Raw genomic sequence first — 23,316 nt, forward strand, 5'->3', positions numbered from 1 at the left:
TAAAAGATTCAGATTTTGAGTGGTACACAGGTTGAGAAAAACATAATCGGTATTAAGCGGTACACATTCTCGATGCAGTCCAGCTGGACAACGTTAAAATGAGCATTAACTTATTTAAAGAAAAAGTAGAGAAAAACAGAATTTTTTCAAACTCTTATTTGCCTTTAAAGTTTTTTTTAACAATTTTTTCGAGAGAAGCGAAATCTGACTTGGAGAATTTTTTCCAAACTAAATTTACTCATACAAAAATCGTAATTTTTTTTCTCCAACTTCGAATTATCCAAAACACTAAAAAAAATTTCGGAACGCAAATTCATTAAACGCAAGAAATTTTGACATTAAATTAGATAGTGGAGTTTGTTAAAGTATTCGAATTATTCAAAATTAGAATTAACCAAGTTCTACTGAAATTTGTTCAGTGCTAAACTGCATTTAGTTTCCTATTGTTCCAAGTTCTGGTGGATATACGAAGTGTTAAATTAAAGTGATCATATAATTATAAAACACAATTTTCTCATAAAATTTGTATTGCGTGGAAAGTCTTCAAATATCAAGTATTTATCTATTTTTTTAATATAATGTATGATTTCAAAAAAAATCCTTTATATATTTATCATTTTATTAAGAAAAAACATAAATTTCATATGATTATGTAAGGCAGTTTGATATCCAAGTGAACTGAGATTGAATTTCGGTAAAAATATCGAAACCCAATCCTTAAAATTTCTGATATTCCCAGAGAACATTGAGCTGAAAGATATTTTTTCCAATTAAATGAACGTTTAGTGTGAAGTAGTATAAAAGCAAAATTATAGACCATTAACTAAGAATTTTTGTCATTAGGGTCTGAATATTTCTATTTGACACATGGAAGCGGTTAATAGAATGAATTATATGTGCCATTAAATGTATATTAGTCAGTGGGCAATTAACAAATTTAGAAATATGGTTAAAAAAAAGCTTGTTCTGTTTTTTTTTACCTGATATACACTGGCATTCTATTAATAGTAGCGTAATCCGATACAATTTTATGCATAAACGTCAGAATACTTCAGAAAATGTCATAAATAACGGGGCAATTATAGTTTTAATAGCTGTTTCACTAATCTGGTGCTATGCTAGTGATATGTAATCAAATGTAGACAGGTGTGCTGAGTATATTATCGAACGATCAAAAGCACACGAAAAAGCAAGCGTGCTTTGTTGCGTGTTTAAAAGTCATCAAATAGGTGATAATGTCATTTCCGTTCTTTGAACCCTTCTTCGGATTTCCCCCATCTCTTTCTATGAACTTTTAATGGACCCTTTTCTCTAAAGTGTTTTATGCAAGCACATATAGTGTTATAGATTTTTATCTCACGATTTTAGTACTTAATCTTTCTCAATTTTTACTTAAGTCCAATTTTTTGGTGTAACTGTTTGATTCATATTTCACAGTGATTTTCACATTCATTCACAAATCGGCGTAAATCACTGCACTATTATGCCTTTTAAATAGAATATCTGCATATGAATCGTTTTTTTGTTTTTGAAGGAATACCTTTTTGATGTCGGTAAAATATTGAAAGAAAAATGGGAAGGAAAAAAAATATACAAACTACGTTTCTGAACATTTTTATATTCTCATGACTACTTAATTTTGACAAATATCCCGGTGTTTCAAAATCTAAAAAAAATGGATAAAATATATAAAAAATAAATAAATAAATATATTTGAAAAATAGATATTTTTATACGTTGCAGCGTATTAGTCATAGGTTCAATACAAGAGATTTCCCTAAGATGTGTTTAACTCCTTCGCGTACACGCTTTTGGCAACATATTTGGATGATCTCTATTTCGCGATAAATCTGGTACTTTGTCCCAACCTAACCGCACATTAGAAAAAGGAAGAAGATTAGAAAAGAAACAAATAGAAGGAAAGGAAGAAGGAAGAATGAAAAAATGAAAAACAGCATAATAGATAAGACAGTATACAGTAGATTTCTCTTTTCACCCTCACCTTACGTGTTTCCTTTTGCGCTTACTACATGAAAACAAATATATAAAATGTGTTTGGGGGGGAAATCACTAACAAAAGTATAGAAAAAACAGGAAGAAAAAAAAACTTCGGTTCATAGGGTTACAGTAAAACTTTGCGATGGTGAGGAGAGAGATGAAAGAAAGCACAGAGAACTGGGTTAAATATTCAATGGCGTTTGTATAATTTATATAATCGTATAAAGGGGTTGATATATTCAAACATTTTTTTTTTATATTCTTTTCCGGAATCAGCCCACTAAAAATCATGTCCATAATCGAAAAAATAAAAGTGGAAGAAACATTTATTTGGCTTTTATTTTGATGTAAAAACTAGAAAGTATCTTCCAACAGTTCCTTTTTCATTCGTTTGTTTGTTTCAGCCATTAACAGTTTTACTTTAACTTGAAAGCATTTTTTTTTTTTTTATTATTTCTTTTCATTCGTTTTTTGAAATCGATTTCTTTTGGTACCTCCGAGTCTTAGTAAGTTTTTTGTTTCTTTTATGGAAGTAAATCCATTTTTCTGGAAAAAAAATTCTATTGCTAATGGTTCGATTTTTGTAACGTAATTCGTAGGAATGATTTTTAAAGACTGCATCAACCACATCTTTCTTTAAAGAATCGTACACGAAGGTAGTCGGGGGGGGGGGAGGATATGAAGCCCAAAACAAGGGAATGACACTTGGAAAAAGTGGGAGTTCTGACATTTACACATGCCGCAACTTTGAAATTACGAGCACCATTCTGCCAGGAAATGAGAATATAAAGGCACTCCAGTCTTACTTCGAAAATGAGGATTTGGAACAAGAACAGCTCATATTGCCGTCACAAACGATTGTCATTTCCGGAGACTTCTGCAGTTTCCTATTCCTGGTGCCCTGTTATCTGACAGCGGTAGAAAATAACATTTGCAACCAAAAGTTTTCCCATGAAGACCTATGAAAGTTCGAAGAATTCATTCGTAACCTACCGAATATTTGGTAACTGAATTACTATCTCGTTGATGATCGGATGCTTTCAAGTATAACGAAAGTTAACGATTTCAGTGTTTACGAACACAAAGATCTTAAAATGACGCACGTTTTGGATTCTGTAAAAAGATTTTGCTTCACTTTTTCCTTTTCTCGAAAGAAAATAATGACGAATAAACTTTGACTTACGTATCAATGTATAAGTTTCATACGGAGAGAGAGAGAGTATCTTATTTTTCAAACTTTAATATTTTTCAGTAACCCAAAAATAAACTCGGCATCTGATATAGATAAGAAAAGGTACCATGAAATTAACATTTATACTTATACAAAAAGAAAATCGGTATGATTAGTTGTATGTTTATCCCCAATCTGTAAGTTTTTTAAGTCTATTATAATTGATTTTAAATATTCAATTTCTTTTTGTTTTCAGACAGAACAGCTTTCGTTTCTCTGGTTTCTATTTGCAATGATAGTTCTTGGCAACTCAGCAGTAGTCGTTGCTTTAATGCTGTCAAAGAATCGGAAGTCAAGGATGAATTACTTTATAACGCATCTAGCTATTGCTGGTAAGCTGTTTTGTAATTCACAGTTAATAAAGTATATATTAATTATGTATTATATAAAACAACATGCAATAGGTTGGTTACGTATTTGAAGAATTATACTAAAATTTTCATCAGTTCTTTCTTTACAATTTGTAACAAACATTTTTCCGATGTAGATATTTTTTTCAATCCATGAACTATATGGATTATAATATTAATTGAAACATGCAAATAGTTTGGTGATCGCAAGTAAAAAAATGGAAAATGAATCTATATACATTACGTATTTCATTTTCACAAAGAGTTGCGTATGTTAAGCATCTCAAATTGCCGAACATGAATGAATGAACGCCAGGGTCTCTGCCACCGGACTTATCCCGTTGCCGAGATCTCTTCCAGCCCAGCTTCGTGGCAGAGTCTGGAACAAAGTGAGTGCACCTAACAGTCTGAGCGTGTAGCTAGTGTTGTGTATGATATTTCAGTGCTGCCATCTATACTTCAAATTGTGAGTGAAGTGTAATGATTGAATATTTGTAACGTTGTAGGCCTGTTGCTCTCTGTGGCGAGACTTTTTAACGGGGAGATCGGGTCGCATTCGCGCCTTGAAGTTGGGAACCACAGAAAACCAACTTCAGCCGACCACCACTGTGTCACCGGTGGGGTTCGAACCCGGATCCTCGCGATGCGAGTCCGTCACTATGACCACTCTACCACCACAGCGGCCAAATTGCCGAACAAAAATGCATCATTTGAGTTGTTCGATCATAAGTCACACATCGTTCAAGAATGCTGTGATTATATGTAGAGAAAGTGGATTAGGATGAAACTGGAAATAAAATAGTATTTCTTTATATAATCACTGTCTTACAAGTAATGAGGAAATTAAAATCTACTTAGGGAATAACTTGTTAGGAGAAAGAACACCACCATAATCTTGAATTCGAAAGTAAAATTTCACAATCCTGAAATAAGATACTCATATACTGGTAGAACAATTACACTGCTGCCAAGTAGAATAATTCTAGTGGGATTAATTATTCGGTCGCAAACATAGAAAGACGGCTACGCGTGTGAACTTCTACAGCCTGTGCAATTATGGCCGCACGATATTTTTACTCAGTTGTTATATCGTAGTCCAGAGGTTAGAATATGAATAGCCGTTTTGTTTGCTACTCAAAAGACACATCACCAGTGAATATAACAATCATAATATCGGTGGGAACGAGTATACTTGTTTCCACTTCTGAACATTCAGTTGTTTTTCTGACTTTACATAAAGCAAAGTGACAGAATTTGTCTAGTCTAAGAACTTCTCAATCCCTGTGTAAATTATTGCGCTGTTTGAAGATACCTATTGCCTTAATGTTAGCAAGTAAAATAATGGGTTGTTTAAAAAAACTTAAACGCTTTGGAAATGGGATGAAATGCAACACACAAGGGAATCTAAAACATTCGTTTTATGTTGTGGACTTTATTTTTCATTATAAAAAAAAACAAAATGTTTCGCACTCTTGAACCACGTGATCGCAAAGAGCTACAAACATCCCAATAATTTCATCGACAAAGGAAAAGGTTTTAATCTCAACAAAACCTGGCACCTTGTTCAACTGCTCTGAGGTCAAAGAAAAACATTCAAAACGTGTGTGTGTGTGTCCTTATCTAAAACAAGCAAAAGAATACGTCAGCACATATACGTCGTGGTAACCTTGAAGGCCGCGAGATATTTTGGGGATAAAATTGTATTAAATTCAGTATTATATTATATATATATATATATATAGAGAGAGAGAGAAAACTTTTTTTGATTTCCAAGTAGTGTGTCACTAGAATTAAGGGTGCATCCGAATCACCTGGAGATCAGGTAAAAATTTGCGAACATAAACCACTTTGGAAATTTCTACTAAAAACTATGACATTAAAACGTCGCAAAATAATAGAGGCAATCATTCCCATTCTCCAGTAGGGCTAATTTGCAATGTTGAATTCGTGAAACATTTTCATTTGCATTTAAATCCTTCTGTGCTGGGTAATTTTCTGTAATTTTGTAAAATGCCAAGCGGCTACCTTTGATTAAGTCTGGCACGCGTATGATCAACATACAAAACTCCAGTTTGACTGATTTGGAAACAAATCTCTTCTAGAGCAAGAAAACCTCCCCGTTTCCATTTAAAAAGTTCTAACTGCATATCCCAGTCTATTTGCCGCCGTGTGTGCACATAGATATCGTGCCGGTTCTATGTCTTGGGGTTCAGTGTTCGATCCCGGAATACTCATGTTGGAGGGGGGGGGGAAGAGCACCCGAGTGATGCAGTGGTAAGATTCTCGTCTTCACCGCGAAAATTACCGTCAGGGACCACGGATTAAATCCGGGAGAACATAGAAAACAAGTTCTTTACCTACCGAGCCTGGGCCAACCACCGATAGATGGCACCTTCATTTCCCACACTATTCCATCAGTAGGAAGTTGCCGTATAGTGATATGGCAGGAGTTGTTGTGCGGTAAACTATTGTCCTCATGGTAGTTATGTAGATAATAACTCTAGGTAATTAAAATGTTGGTTTTCAACTTCGAATCGCAGTCTCGCCACAGCGACAACAGACCACACAGTGGTATAAATATTAAATCACTACAGTTACTCCCCAATTTAAAATATAGGTGGCAACACTAACATCAGACATAGCACTATGTGCGCACGCATACTGCTAGGAACACACATGCTTCCAGCACAACTCACCCCCTGAAAAGGAGTAAAATGGTAGTATATTGTTCCCAATGATTGTGTGATTATAAGTCTAATTATAGCCCTCGTCTCCGTACATTGATCGTGATGCAAAGAAATAAAATGCGATATAGATAATATAGTGCGAACTCTTTCGAAAAGGTCATGTCGAAAAATTTCAAAGTTACATTTAAAAATTACAGATATTATTTTATGTGGAAGATATTCTGATATCAAAATGTAAAATATTTATATCATCCTAATGTTGCTTTCTTGGTGTCCTCTGAATGTGAAGCTGTATGTAGTTTCGATTCAATAATTTTTTTTCAAATACTTTATGAGTATTGTAATTTTTTTAATCCATGAAAATACAACTCTATGAAATTCATCATTAAAAATAAAGTGAAAAAATTTGTTTTTACACATTTTCAACGTGGAATTCTTCGTTATTTGAAATTGATACGCATAAAAATTCATACTAACATTTTCGTCGATGTGTGTATTAACAATGCAGAATACGCGCGACACTGACAAATTCGCAGTATGTACGTAAGTACACCTACTTGACCTCTCACGTTGTCGATATACTGACATCAATTACGTTAACTATAGCGAGACATGTTCTAACATTATTGAGTCCTTGAAACGCTTCTATACTTAATAAATGATCTGTTGAAGCATTTCCAATCTTCTAGTATTCTACTAATTTATCGCTTCGGGAACATGATTTTGTTTGCGCTTTAATCGTTGTTCTATATAGCAAAATTATTCCAAGATAATAATTCTAAGATAAATAATTCTGATTTAAATTCAGCCTAACATGGCTTATTCATCACGCAACTATATCAGATTCGAACATTATTTGTATGAAAAGTAATGATAAATGATTATTAAAACAAATTCATAGTGAGTTTTTGTTGATGTCTATAATAATTTTGTAAATTTCGTTTTCTGGTTTATTGGCTTAATTTTCGTATCGTAAACACTTTGTTTCACGATTGTTGATTTGATAATTTTAGTTTCTCTCATTTGTCTGTTGTTTATTTTATACGATTATAATGCTATATAAACTACATAACCTTATTTTACTATAATTGAACAACATAAAACCGATATGAAAATTACAACATACGTAATGATAAAAGTATACAATATTCTCAAGACAGAATAATTGTTTCAGTCACTAAATTATTATCAGAGAAATGTCAGAAGCTTATTAACGACGCAACATTATATAGACTTTTATTATCCTAACACTTCATATTTACTTTCGAATCTTTGATTTAAATCTTTGCCGTTTTCAGAAAATGCTTTAAATGTTAGTTTAAAAGAATCTCGCATTCTCTTAGAGGAAAAAATAATTGAGGGGGGGGGGGGGTCTTTGAATTAGTTTTGACTAAATTGTCTTTTAAATTCTGAATGTGTAGAAGTATTTTTTAAAGAAAACCATTTAATTTTTTTTTTAAATTCAATAAAGAACAATAAAAAAAAATGTTCTAAACATATACTATTCTCCAGTAGAAACTCTTTAGTTCACACACAGTTTATTCCCCTAAATCTTTCATCTCGTGAATGCTCACAGTATATAAGAGTGGTGATTTCTTTTCCATTTTATGACCAAGTCTATCGGAAATCGGATTTTTTTTCTAACGTGTTACCTTCTATATTTCTTTTATCGGGTTTTTCTAAATAGACCGTTTTGGAAAGATATGTTGACTTGCTCTTTGTCAGCGATTACTCGCTTTACTTAGTGTTCGATCTCACCATGAGAAAGATTGTGCACAGTCCATTTCATACATAAGATGTGAATCAACTTTGTTTTCTTCCCAAGCTCATCAAATGCATAGATTTCTTCATCTGATTCTTTATCGACAAGAAAAGGATCTAATGATTACATTACGTCAGATGAAACTTACACATACTTCTCGAGATCGAATGCAGCAATTCGTTTGGATAATAATAACCTCGTAATGCGTCTAACGCTCTTTGTTTTGTACAAGCCATAAATTTTCATGATTTGCAAAACAACTACTACGACTAGCAAAATATGCGACTCACACGAAACAAATGCTTTTTACTCCATACGGTTATCTGATTATGACAGTAGGTAAAATACAAAAAAATGTATTTTAGTTAAAAACTTTGCCACATATAGGTACATTTTGTACCCCTATACATGACGAACCAGTTATTATCGACTTTATGACGTTGCCAGAATCTTTTCCAGTTAGCGTTGATGATGCTGTCTGGAAAATGCAATCTAACGCTGTACCGTAATTTTAGGTAAATAAGCCAGAGAAATTCATAAGCAGCAAGAAATGAAAATGACAGAAGAAAAACCATTGAAGAAAGTCCAAAGTCTTTTATACACCACAACGCAATTGTCAGAAATAAAAAAAAACGGATACAAAATCCTTAAAAGTACACCACCCTGGGGCTGCTTTATTCCATACTACTAAGTCCTTATATAACTTACATACTGTATATGGTGCATGTCTGCATTCAGCCTTGGGTGGAGTTGTATGTTTTATATACAAATTTACAAACTTTGGCCAATCTTAGAGATCCGTGTGTATACTAAAACAGACTTAACGTCTTCCAGGCAAAGATGTCTCTATTGATCATTTCATGGCAATAAGAGATGTTTGTAGGTTCATGTATTATCAGTTTGTTTCCCCTTACAAGAGAATGTAAACTCTTTATTCACAAAGCCTGTATATACTGACTAAATGACTCACTAAGGGCCGTATTCACCGATATGGTTTAAACTGTAGTCACAACTTTTGGATAAGAGATCAACAGAGATTGGGTAAAACCCTGAATTTAACCAATCCGTGTCGATCTCTCATCAACCAATTGTGACTATAGTTTAAACCAAACCATGTCGGTGAATACCGCCCTAAATGACTCGAACGGTGGGCGTTAGGTAATGAATGGTTCAATGGTCCATTGGTCTGTAAAATAAACGTCTTCATTTTATAAAACAACGATGGCAGAATGATCGCAGAAAAGAAAATTCTGGATATTAAATTTATTTATTCTGGGTTTAAAAAACCATAACCTCTGATAATATAAGATCTAAGCCAACAACCTGAAAAATAGAAGCTACTCTTGTAAATAAGGCTTGAAACATTCCTATATCTTATGTTCTTATGGTTTTATCCGACATTAAATTATTTTGATAAATGCTTAGCATTCCATGCTGTACACTTTTCTATGTTGCTTTTAGTTTTAATTTGCATATAAATTTCAATAAAAAATTATTTCTATCCAAATTATAACAATTATTCAAATGCATTATATTCAAATCAAGTTTTCGATTTCTTGTGATGTTTTATTCAAAAAAAATATATACTATAAAAAAAATAATAATAATACATATAGTTGAAGAATTTTGTTTCAAATTGAATCAAGTACGGTAAGTATAAAAGACAAAGATGTACACTTTTTTAAAGTCTAGAACAGATATTACTGGGGTTTTTTTTTTTTGAAAGAAAGAAACAGAGTTCTCTGTAAGTTCAGCGATATTGAATAAAGCTTAGATCTTTGCACACATGACATTGATTGATGAGGTCTGACAAGGTGCACTGCTGCAGTATACAACTGGTCAATACAATATCCCGAAGTGAGTTTGAATTTTTAACAGATTGGCTGATTTAGCATAGCCTTTCAAATTTAAAAAATGCAACGTAAAAATTCTTGACTGATGATCACAAAAAATTGCTTATTTCATAAATACTTTTCATCGAAGTTCAAATATAAACCGTTATAACCAAGGAATGTTGTTAATAAATAACTATAAAAGTAAGTCGTGTGTACCAGGATCGTCGGAAAATTTTCATTGACTTTACTCATGATATCCGTAAGTTGTCCTTATCACCTATTTTTCTAGTCACATCTATCATATGTCATAATAAGGGTTGGAATGTATTATTTAAATAATTTATGTGATTGCACAAAATTATCAAAGCTTATTTTCTGAGGATAAATGCATACAAATTTGGTGTGTGAGTGTGTGTATTGGACTTTACCAACCATAACTCGCATTCAAGTAAGTGGTTGTGTTTTCATTTCTCTATTTAGATCTTACCGTGGGCATGATAAATGTTCTGACGGACATAGTATGGAGGATAACTGTTGCTTTTTACGGAGGCAACATCGTCTGTAAAGTCATCAAGTATCTTCAGGTAAAAATAAAGTTTTGTATAGTTCTGTAAAGTTTTTTTAATCTAAAATGTTTTCTCAAGTCAAATTATTAACGAAGTAGGTTATATGTCATGCATAAGTTCAGAATGCCTACTTATTTAATTCAAATACTGCTTTTTCTATTCAAGTTCTCTGCAGAAAAATATCTAACCTCTCGTTTATATTAAGAACTAAAGTTGCGGGTAAGTCGTTTTGCAACTGGAGCAAAGAACTCGTGTCCCCTGTGGGCTGATTTTGAAATCATGCTTACTAATAAACTTTTCTTATCATAAACGAAGTCATAAATGTTTCCAGCAATGCACTTCATTCAAAGATGATACTAAATACTCATCTTTTCCAATCAATCTTCCGATCAGCCTTGATGTTTTCGGCTAATGCGTGGCATTTATTGGAGTATCCAAGTATATTTATGGAAATTCCTCTACATGTTTAATGTTTCACTAGAATGGTACACATACACTATTTTCGAGAGGGAAATAAGTAGTAATATGCGAAATTCAACTATATCCCACATGAATACCATAAAAGCATATTGAATTATTAAAAGCATACTACCATGGCTATATTTGAATAAGTTTCAGAGTAGTCTTGTTATTGATTCTAGAATTGAAATCCTGAAATTAAAACAGTAAAGTTCAAACTCCATAGAACTACTTTGTGACTCAACGAGTGTTATATTGATGTCATCAGTGGTACATCCAATAAAAAGGAAAGCCGGAAAATAAGAATCACGATTCTCTATACCTCATACTTTTTAACATGACTGAGTTATTCTTTTAAATGTTACTAATTTCACCGGAGGAATTCATTCTATCATAAAGTGACAGCTGGACTTTGCCTCGCACTTTTTATTTTATCATGTTTGTAATTCTTATTTATTTTTGTTTTGTACCTGCGGATTGTTTTGAAACCATGCAACTCACATTTCATTCATAAGCAGTGCATTTTTATATTATTTTACTTCATAAAAATATATTTTCGTCCTGAAGATTTTCTATGGTTGGTTGTGGTTATTATTGTACAAGATATTCACCGCACTCATACACACGACTATATTTAGAACTTTGCAGTGAAAACAGTGTTTGAACTTTTTTTTTCTAACTATATCTTTTTTATTAACTACAACTTACTCTATAAAGTGAATGAAAAAAGTTACAATATAAAAAGAAGTTTTATACGAAATAATGAAAACAACTACGGAGAAATTCAATTTTTACAAACTAAGATGTTTCTTTACTATATAACAACGTTACACCCCACTCCTATCATCAATACAAAAATATAATTTGCCTTTTATCTAGGTATTGGTCACTTATTCCTCCACTTACGTCTTGGTGGCGCTAAGCATTGACAGATACGACGCCATTACTCACCCCATGAACTTTTCCAGCAGCTGTAAGTACCAACTATGTCATTCTCAAGGGAATTGGGCTATCAACAATCGGAAATGACGCTTTCCTCGGAATTTTGTGGTAGAAACGGAGAGAGTACTCTATTTTTCACCTTCTCCGGTTTCTCCTAAACTTCTATAGCGGGTAAAAAAATAATTTTTTTTCCTCTTTTAGATGTTTCCTTGAAAACAAGTAAAAAAATTTAGTAGCATTTTGATTGAAACTTTCCCGAGAATTTCTTTGGAGTTCGCAAAATGCTATCTACCCAAAGCTGAAAAGTCTGTTCATAATTTCCTGAAGTACCAAAAATTTAAAATCTAAAGAAAAAAGCATGAGTTTTTTTTTTTTCGTTCCCAATGGAAATAAAGTGAAGGGTATGTCCGTCATTTATGTCTCAGGTAGCGGTGCTTTTATGGTTTATTGGCACCATAAAACGTGACATGGAATATTAAATGGACTTGAAATGCCACTATCATGAATCGCCGGGGAGCGGTTTCCACATAAAAGTGACAATGCTCGGCATGTTACAGGTCTTGATCTTTTCACATTGGAAAAATAATATATCTTTCATTCTTTATTTTATCTACGATTTTTTCTTAACCTTTGTGGTCTTCGTGTTTATACAGTATGTCTTTCTTGACTCGTTTCATTTCAATAAAACACAGATACCAAATAAGATGAAATCCATAGAGAGATTTTTGTTTTTCTTTATAATTTATAATCTGTGCGATGATATCTGCATGGCTACTACTGGTCAGGATGATCCAGAAGTGTTGACCTGTTTTGAAAAAAATACTGAAAAAACTATGAAACGACTTGAAGCATTTGAAAGAAGTTTCGGAATTTTTTTTTACTTTAAATTACTACAAATTTTTTACATGCGCACCTTTAGTGACGCGGAGGATGTCAAGCCTATATAACGTTTCTTAGCATGTTATTTTTAATAGGGGGTTTAACAAATAATGGAAATAAGAATGGTAAGAAGTAAGAAATAAAATGGATAAAAAAAATTTGAGATATGCTCTTTCAAATGCTTTAAACTGTTTGTCTGTATCTTTAACGGCTTTTTTTCTAATTTTTTTTTTTTCAAAACTAGACGAGAGTTTTGATCACCTAGCATATAATGCAAGTATAGATTTGAATAAATAAATAAAAAAATTCGCAAGATCAATTAAAAACTTAGTTCCAACAGCCCAATGGTAAAAAAAATCAATAAATTATAAAACCATCCGTTTCATTCATTTTACTTCCACCGTAAATTCCATTCTTTGTTACATCCACGTTACAAATAACATCGCAAGAAATGCTATATAGACTTGACATCTCCTTCCCGTCGCTAAAGGTGCGCATGTAGAAATTTTGCAGAAAATTTCAAAAAAAAGCTGTGAAACCATAGGTCTTGAACCATTTTCTAGTCGCGAGCACTTCCTGTACTCATCATCAAAAGAAGAGCACCCTTACAGCAAGTTTGAGATACGAATGCATGAAATTAGGATGATTTCAATCCTTGAATGCAATGTCAGACGATGCGGAATGCGCCCGCAACTTGGAAGTGTTCGTGCGGGTCCGGATGGCGTCCGCATGTGTCAAAACCCAAGTGCGGGCTCCGCATCCTCACGTACAGGTTTTGTACATTAGGTTATATGAAGCCATTCACACGATGTGGGTCCGGGTCGAACTCGCCCGCATCTTTGGTTACTTTTAAACATGATTTTGCATGGGATTTTTGTTAATTATTTGCCATAAATACCCTTAAAAACACCATATGAAAGTGACTTTGTGCCACTTTTTGAAGCTTTTCGTTGATATCTTCTTTTATGCTTTGCCTAGGCTGCTGGGGATTTTACTAAAGGCAGCCTCACATCTCAGCTTTCGATTTCTGATTTTTTTTTTAAAATTATTAAAAGACAGCGAATTTTTTTTCGCGCGGCACATAAGGAGGTGGTGACCATGTGCCATCACTTTTTCTCGCCTATCACACCCATTTTTATTGAATTCCGGTTGTTAACTTTACTTGGAACCTTTTGGATAAATTATTTCTTATAATTTTTAATCCAATTTCCTTTAATTCCAAAATTAGGTCATTTTTGAATTTTTTTAAATAAAATGATCTCTGAAACCTAAAAAAAATCAGTTTATTGACATTTTCAATTAAAGAGAGCATTTATTTTTACTTTCTTGGAAAATTATGATTCCCTGAAACATTAACAAAAATAAAGAATACTAAAAACTCGAAAATATAAGGTTCTTCTTAAAAAATAACAAACTATAAATATAACATTAATTTCTTCGAATCCACTACAAAGTTGTTGTCCCTGGTCAAGGTTTCTTGATTTTCATTACGATTCGGCACCTCGGATACCAAATTTCGTCAGCTGGGTCAAGCCATGAGTAAAATTTTGCCAACTTCCTTCATGGCCATCACACACGCCTCCCCAATATGATCAAAAATGTTGAGCATCTGTTTGTTTCTTATCACACTAAGAGCCTCTTGAAGTGTTTCATTTGAGTAATTGCGGTAGGATCAACTACTCAGCTTCCACACATACTTGCGAACCATTACTGCGACAATAACAAACTAGTGAAAAAAGGGCAAAAACCCTGAAAAAAAAATGTGGCACAAGTTATCACCCGAATCCCCATTTTTTTGTTTATGCGTCATATTTCTGCCAAAATGCTGTATTTTTACAATTCAAATAGGTATTTCTTATCTTAAGTAACTTCTGCATAGAAATATTAAATTACCTAGTGTCCATAAAACACACACTGTCTGCACCAGGAGAGGTTTACATGCACTTGAAAAATTTCGTGTAAATCACAATATAACTTAAAAAATTCTCTAGACAACAGCTGACAGCATATGATGCAATAAATGCTGTCGGTGAGTCACCTACAGCTCTTGAATCGGCATAAAACATTTTGAAACCGTTTGTTCATCCATACGCTCCCAGGAAGCGCTTGCGTCCTGAAATCCGTGAATGGCACATAGTCGGAACCTTGGCACAAAGTCGCCCCAGTTTACGGTATGTAACACCATAGTGTTGAGAGACACACAGAGTATTAAGACATTTGAATGAGTGATTGTTTGAAAAAATGTTCCTTATCTAACAAAAAACTTAATTTTGAGAAAAAAGCATTTTAGTAAAAAACATTAACATGTGTAATGCCTGCCAGAAATTTATATTAGAATATTTTAAGAATATTTTAGTACAGCTAGAATCTTCCTTTTGTCCATACTTCACAATTTTATTCTTAAATAATAAAATAAAACTTTAAAAAAATTAAATACTATAAAAAACAAAGCGCTATTCACGTACAGAGTTCACTGAGTGAAAACAAAATGAGTAAAGATGCGGGCGAAAGGCAAGCAAAAATATGTGCTCGAATGAAAAGGCATGCGGATGTGGACCTACGTCCGCACCCGCATCTGTTCCGTGTGTAAGGGGCCTAATTGGAATTGTTGATCAAGTTCTCGCAAGCACAAAATCGGTCACGAGCATCGAGCACTCTGGGTGGTTCGGGGTAGCACCATGGTGCTCGCGAGCAATGGGTTGAAGTTGCCTACTTTAAGGTGTTTGTCTCTATCTTTGATAGCTATTTTTAGTTGTTTTTTCTTTCAAAACAGGCTGGACCTGTTTATACCAGCTTGTTTATTTGTCTTCTCAGCTAAATATCCAAATGCTATATTCACCTTTATGATGTTAGTTTTCAAGATTATTTGAATATTTCTTGTTCATCTCAATAATTTAGTTCTTAATTTTATTCGTGGTGATGTTCATTTAACATATCTTTTAAATTTTGAAGTCCAAAAAGCAAATTTCCAAATACAGCCAAACCTCGACGTAACGATATTCTGTGGAACAAGAAAAAATACCGTTGTAGAGGGCTTATCATTATATCGAGAGGCAACATTAGCATCACGTGCGATCATATTTATGCTGATGTTGGTATCTTTTCTAAATCGGCATTGTAAGTAAAACCAAAAAAATTTCACTTTTGAGTATTTTATTCGCACAAAATTTCAATTCGTTAGTTGCCAAAATTTCAATCAATTAGTTGATGAAACATATTAGTTAGATGCATCATCCCTGTAAAGAGGTTTATCGCAAAATACTTTCATGTATCACTTAAAAAGTAGCGATACCGAAAACTTCAACACTTTCGGTGATCATGTTGTACCAAATATCGATATTATTAGACGTCTTCGGAAAAACTAAAATATCTGACGAGTTTAAAAATATATTGAAGGATATTTTTCGAGCGAAGTATAAAAAATATCGTTGTAGCAGTTTCAAAATGTTTTCAAAGAATATCGTTAAAGATGTTTTTATCGTAGTAAAGTATATCGTGGTATCGAGGGGAGTTTAACATTAGACTATGGGTGATTCTAAACAAGATATGAGAAAATGTCGTTGTAGAGGGATTTATCGCTATATCGAGTATCGTTGTAGCGAGATTTCACTGCATTTGCTTTTGATTTAAAACTTGATAATGTTTCCGATTGCTCTTCAGTCTTTATCAGATTTTAACTATGTACCATTAGTTTGAAATTTTTTATCCACGATTTTTTTATCCAATTTTTTATTTTTTATTTTATTTTTTACAAATATTTTATCTAAATGCTTTTGGCTTCCATACCCCCTTTTGCTACATGTATACCAAATGTTAAACAATAAACATGTGTGTAAATACTCTCTGATTCTGTTATGTATTTGAAACCTTGCCCAACTCAACTTTTCCACCACGCAGAATTTCAAAAAAAGTAAGATGAAATTCAGTTTCTTTTATAAATAGCAAGCCATTTCCTTAAAAACAAAATTAACAAATCCAAAATGCGCAATCTTTCAACTTTTCAAGGAAGTTTTGCGAATATAAAATCTTATATCTTCCGTTGCTGCATTACTTATTCCTTTCCCCACAAAATGCACGTAGAGAATGTCATGATTTAGGAAATTTACATTCTGCGAAATCCTTTTCACATACAGTTTCGAATTCCATAACTCTGTTTATTCATGTCTCGAAAAACGTGAAAGCTATTCTGCAGCATGTCACGTACAGGTGTGAGCAGTATAGCTTATTGTGACCCTATGAGTGTTGCCAAACACACACTACGCAAGCCTGTAGTTTGAAAGAACACAAATGGTGTTGAGCCATTTTTTTTATTATTATTATTTTCTCAGGGATACGAGCAAGGATACTTATCGCATCTGCTTGGGGTCTGAGTGCGATATTTTCCATTCCTGCAATTTTCATTAACGAGGAAGCAGAGATTAAAGGACGCCCACAATGCTGGATTGACTTGACTGAACACCAGTGGCAGATATACATAACGCTGGTCGCTGTGTCACTTTTCTTCATACCTGCACTTATAATATCTGCATGCTATTCTATTATTGTCTACACTATATGGACGAAAAGCAAACTTATGGCGTATCCTAAGCTAACAAAGACTGCGTCAAGTAAGGGTAAGTTTGATTTCTTTTTACTCGAAAACATTTAATATCATTAATTAATATTTAATAAAATTCCCGTAGTGCATTTATTATCCTCCTGTTTTAACCCTCTCAGTGATTTTAAGAGATATCTTGCCTTCTTAGAAGCCTTTTATTTCTGCAATAACAAGCCCAGATATTCTATAAACCTGATTTCTCAATGGAACATATTTTCTTGACCCCCCTTAGGCCCGTGATACACATGCTACTAAGTAGCACGAGAGCATGCCACTTTCTAGCATATGCAATCAATGAGATAAGTAGTAACATTTGCATGAATTTTCGAACATGATGCTGAAAGTGGCATGCTTCCTTGCTACTTAGTAGCGTGTGTATCACGGGCCTTGAATTGAACCTGCTGAAAATCGGAGCAAAGCGTACTTCATAAAAACTGATATGGAAATTTTCCAGTGTGGGGGGGATTAGTGATTTCAGCTATGCCGTTTGAAGTAGACATTTTGAGCATATCTCTCATTGCAGTCCATTTCGCTTTTCAAAAGTTGCATTTCAATAGATCACTCTACGTAAAAGCATGGGCAGTACTGATTTGCAGTGCGTATTGTATTTTCTATAGATGTTATTTTAATCTCCAACTTTTAAGGAATTTAGACGTCATCGTTCATAGAACTGGTGTAAATCACATAAAATTCTTTGTTTTTTTCATAAGATTGACAATAAAAGTTTACAAGTACACATAATAATCAGGTTTCCAGACAATAAAATGATTGGTGCAAAAATTCCAGGTTAGTATAGACTCTATTAAATATCAAAAATGTCTTTTGATCTTCTGCATCAGGAAGAGTTAATTTGCGAAAAAAGATTATCTAATTTTTGCAAAATTCGGTGAAATTATTTGGGATAGAAAAAAAATATTTCATTGAATATTCCATTTGTCCAAAGAAGCAGGTCGAAAGCATGGGCAAGTCATAGGGCAGGTCGAGCCCTATACACTATGAGAATATGATAATGCTTTCCTTATGGAATAAAATGCATTTCGTTGAAAATAATATATTACCAGTAATAATGGAGGATTTTGTTAACGTGTATTTTTTATACTTGATTGGTATATTCTTTAAAGAAAATTCAATTGATGTCAATATTATTAGACTTATTATAATTCATGAGCTGAGGATAGTATAAATTTGTAATTTCACATGTAAATAAGTTCTAAACTACAAGCGGAAGTTTGACATATTGAATAACATTTACTTTCAAGGAAGAACAACACACACACATAACCGCACTTTCCTCGTAAATATTATTTCATCCTTGAAATTTCGGCAGCGGTAGTAGGTCTCAGCTGCGTGTAGCTGTATAACAAGTGTCATCGGATAAACTCAACAGCGACGAGTGTCTTTGACGATGTTCTGAAACCTCTGGATTATGAGTGGAAGAAAGCATCTTGAGATAAATCATGGACGCAGACATCATTCCCAGTTTTCGGACTATATTAAAACTTCTCGATGTTTCCAAACAGCTCATCGCTTATTGTTTAAATAACTATGGTATGTGTATTTATTCTCTAAGATAACTGATAAATCCCTACTATAATTCTTATATCTAATATAAATGCACATAATAGAAAAAGCTGTTCATATGCTGAATAAATGAAGTAATGACTAAAAAAATGTCTGTGCAGGGAGAAAACGTAAGTTCGTTTCAGCCCAAATACCTGGTGAATTGTTTGTGTGTTAATGGAAACATAATTTTAATTAGAAAAATATTCAAATAACGTACTTGTTTTATATGCGTATCATTTATTTTACTAGGAACATTTTTTGTACCGAGATACAAAATTCAATTTTTTATGCGGTCTCCCTGTTCCCTAACTTCCACTTAAGAAGTTGTTGCCCTATCTCTCCTGAGCCAAACAAAAATTTCTATGTTTCCAAGTGGAATGTTAGCCGATATATTCTAATTCAAAACCACTAAAAATGTAGGAAAGAAAAGCATATTTGGGAATGAACTTGAGGGAAAACAACGAAAAATTATTTAAGGTTGCAGTTTATTAAAACCCCTTTCTAAATTCTCAGATGTCCTTTTAATTTACAATGAGCAATATCTCGGCGAATATTGCTCTTAGGAGGAGGATTTGAAGACAGGAGCACCATGTGGAAAATTAGTTTTTTTATGTCTGTACATATACGACCTCTAGTGAAATAAATGGCATATTTAAAAGTTGCGCGTTAACCTCTTCACACCTGAGCCAAAACTGACTATTAAACATTTTTATTGATTGATTTGTGTTTATTGTACGTCAAAATAGCCATTAAAAATTAAAAAGAAATTAATTTGGGATATCTTTACTAGGCCCATTTGAGTTAGGTACACCTCAACTTAAAAAAAAGAATCGTTAAATGCCATTTGAAACCGCAAAAACGAGATACACATATATGTGAGGATGATGTCATTCTCCACTTTCCATACGAATGTTTTTAAGAGATGGCTGATGCGAAGATGACTTTAGGTAAGAGAGAAAATCCAACTTCTTTGCGAGGAATCGAACCCACGTCCTCTCATTTACCGGGTAAGCGCCGTAGTCCACTAGATTACAAAGGTAGCGAATGTCTCGCTCTTTCCTTAGATCTCCTATGCACTGAACGGGACCGTACGTGGACGGTCGGTCCTAAATTCACAATTGCTGACACTGCCACCAGATGGCGACTTATCTTAGGGTATAGTTAGTAATACTTATTACTCCTCGGATAAGGCGCCATCTGGTGGCAGTGCCAGCAATTGTGAGCTTTAGCCTGAAGAAGGTCCGATCGTTCATGTACGGTCCCGTTCAGTGCACACGAGCTCTAAGGAAAGATTGAGATATTCGTTGTGTTTGTAGTCTAGGGGGGCACTCACACGGCAAGTGAGAAGACGTAGGTTCGATTCCCTGCAAAGGCAGTTGAATTTTCTCTCTTTCCTAAAAAGTCATCTTCGCATCAGCCAGCTGTTAAAAACCTTCGTAAGTACTTCTGGTGCGAAGAGGTTATTTGAAATCTTTTCTCAATTGCAATTACGTTTGCAATTTATCGGTATAGTATGTTGCCATGGTTTATGATTTATTTGAGCTGAAACGAACTTAAGTTTTAACCGTCTAAAATCAATTAACAGTTCTCTAGAATATTATTCGTGTAACTTGAAACTTTTATCGAAGCCTTTGGATCTATAATCTTCACTCCTCCGGAAATTCCTACCCTATTCATTTAATACGAAATATTTTGCTCTATGTAATAATAAGCACCCCAACGAATGTTTACCGACATCACGTTTCAAGCTTCACTGTACAGATCAGGACTGCTGGTATTTAGACCGGAGAAACCATTTTTATTCACTTTCTTGTACAACTATTATGATTGCGAAAGCATCTTTCTGACAGACCAATTCACCGTTACTTTAAATTACCAACGAGACAGAAGTTGAAACATTCCCTTGAAGTAGTTTACCATCAAACATCTGTATTTAATTATAAAAGCCTTACATTTATCGTTATACAAACCTTGTGATTTTTCTCCTAATCATGATTCTCGTATACATGTAATAACATTTTAAGTCCCTTTTCGAAATTCGGGAAATTTCAACATGGTTTCCTTGATGGATCTTGTCGGTAGCTCTAAATTGGTATTCAAGCATAGGACATATAATGATTAATTTCTTCCTCTGAACTCTTATTTAGTCTTGAAAAAAATATATCATAAATTTTTTCTGTTGCTATTGTCATGTTGCGTTTTTTCACAGTAGCCGAACAAATTGTATCGGCCTTTTTCTTCTATGCCTGAAAATACGGTCTCGGCATCATATAGGGCGTAGTTTGACTTCCACGCTTCGTTTTAATTTTCAAACTTGAATTCAGTATAAAAAGCTTTTGGAACTTTCAAAAAAGTGTTTTCTTTTGTGTTTTCCTACACAAACACACACAGTCTGTATATATTTTTCTTTTGGAATTTTCTTCAATATTTTTTTTTTCTTTTTCTTTTTTTTACCATCAAAAAATCATTCTTACTTCTTTTTCAACAGTCTTAGACAAATGATTTAAACACGGAAAAATAACCGTAAAGTGTACCGAAATCTTATTAAATAAAGATCCCTTAAATTCAAACTTTTATAAAAAATATATTTTGCACTTTTTAGTATAGAAAATGGGGTTTTTTGGGGGGGAGTTTTCCTCTATTGACGCGTTTAGTAGTAGTAGTATTACTAAAGTGCGCCATTATCCCGTACGTTACAACTGTTAGAACGTTTGCACGCTGAAATAACTTCACAGGGCTGGCCTTTGCGCCTTTTGTTCACTGTGACGCAGCTTTGCATATAGTTTCTTCTGCTTCCTCAGGTTACATTTGCGTGCATGGTGTTCTCTTCTCCCGATAAATTTCAACAGGAACGCCGTTTTAACGTTTGCGGAGCGACCGTTACGAAACGCGTCAGCGCGTTTGCGTTTCATGTTAGACCATGTATTCTTTGATGACAAATGTTTGTATTGGTGTATCACCTCTTAAAGTTTTTCCCATATTTTCTGAATCACCCTGTGTAGCCATTGCTAATGAAGTGTGAAATACTGAAAATGTTTCTCGTCAATGATTTTATACATCTTGAAAAATATGCATTATTCATTCAAAATGGGTAATCAGTAATATTATTGAAGCACACTGTCTTGTGTTTTTAACAAGAAATATGTTTGGCTCCACTTGATTAAAAATTTTTAAAACAGTTCATTGTCGTTTTGAATCGATGATTTACCGTTGAATTCCAGAAATGACGTGGGTATTCAAGTGACACGCAAAGTCACATGTAATATGTATGATACGTTAGAGGCTAAACACATGCATAACAGCTTTTACGTAAAATTATTCAAATTTTGTGTACATGAATACATTTATTGTTTCTGCACATAATCTATGAAAGGCTTTTCCACTTTCATCGTTTACAAAGTGTGTAAATGTTTCTGTTTTAAAAATGCAGCAATGTTTCAAATTCTACATATACAGGATACATAGCAAGCAGGGATAAGGATGGGGGGGGGGGTATTGCGTTTTACACGCGAACCGTTGATCCTAGAGGTATACTTCTAATTAGAAAAAGTTTTCAAATAACGTGTGTATTCTCAGATATACCATTCATGTTTCATAGGGTTGTATAGTTATTAAAATATAAAAATTAAATTTGAAAAGTATGAAATTTTCTATCACATTTTTATTTAAATAATGACATAATATTTATTACGCGTGTGGGGTTTTATAATACTTAAAATTATCTTATGCATGAAATATTTAAATAAATATAAATATATTGATTCTACATCAACTGAATTTTACTCACGTTGACCCTAATAATATTGCTCTCGACTAATCACCCACGAGCTCTCCTTTCTCTCGATTTCTCCTGAGTATTGATTATGTGATTCCCCACTGAAACATTCTGGGACCTCATCACCAAAATTAGTGTCATTAATGACACATCAATGTGTTTTATCAGTCATTGCCCACCTCAGTCTTTCATATTCGACCACACATTCCATGACAAAAAATGCTTATTTAGGCGTATTCTCTCACCCCTTAAAGTTTGTGTTCTGAATCACTCTGTATTTCAGGATGAGATGTATACTGAAATATATACCGTATATCCGTGAGAAATATTCCTTTATTAGATTGTTTTGTTCTGTCAGTCAAGAAAAGATTTTCAGCTGTTGTCAACGACCGGAACCATTTACAAGCATTAGACCATAGTCCATTATTACGAAAGAGTCAGGAGTTTTGATGGAGACAAAGAATGCTATAGAAAAAATGAACGAGCCACTTAATCAGCACGAACGCAGTACCGGCAACAACCTACGCACTGGACAACCAAATGGGCAAAGATGAAAAACATGATAAAGAGCTTACGAGTGACCGACGAAAAAATGAGTTTTTCACTGGAAGTCCACCATAAGGAACGCATCTACCATAGACAAATACTATTATAGCGAATACGGTAGGCAAC

General features: G+C 33.6%; 1 protein-coding gene across 1 annotated transcript in view; it reads left to right on the top strand.

Annotated features, from left to right (window-relative positions):
- The window catches only part of LOC149080184 (cardioacceleratory peptide receptor-like), a 104,360-nt gene that overhangs the window by 54,759 nt on the left and 26,285 nt on the right, over nt 1–23,316 (top strand). The window contains exons 2-5 of the mRNA XM_089239224.1: nt 3,426–3,561; nt 10,344–10,447; nt 11,768–11,861; nt 17,038–17,322. Coding sequence (XP_089095350.1) covers nt 3,426–3,561; nt 10,344–10,447; nt 11,768–11,861; nt 17,038–17,322 — 619 coding nt within the window. The remainder of the gene's footprint in view (nt 1–3,425; nt 3,562–10,343; nt 10,448–11,767; nt 11,862–17,037; nt 17,323–23,316) is intronic.

Source organism: Pholcus phalangioides, unplaced genomic scaffold (assembly GCF_987345545.1).
Source record: "Pholcus phalangioides strain wild (caught in Gottingen) unplaced genomic scaffold, Ppha-v1.0 ptg000011l_1, whole genome shotgun sequence".
Lineage (NCBI taxonomy): Eukaryota > Metazoa > Arthropoda > Arachnida > Araneae > Pholcidae > Pholcus > Pholcus phalangioides.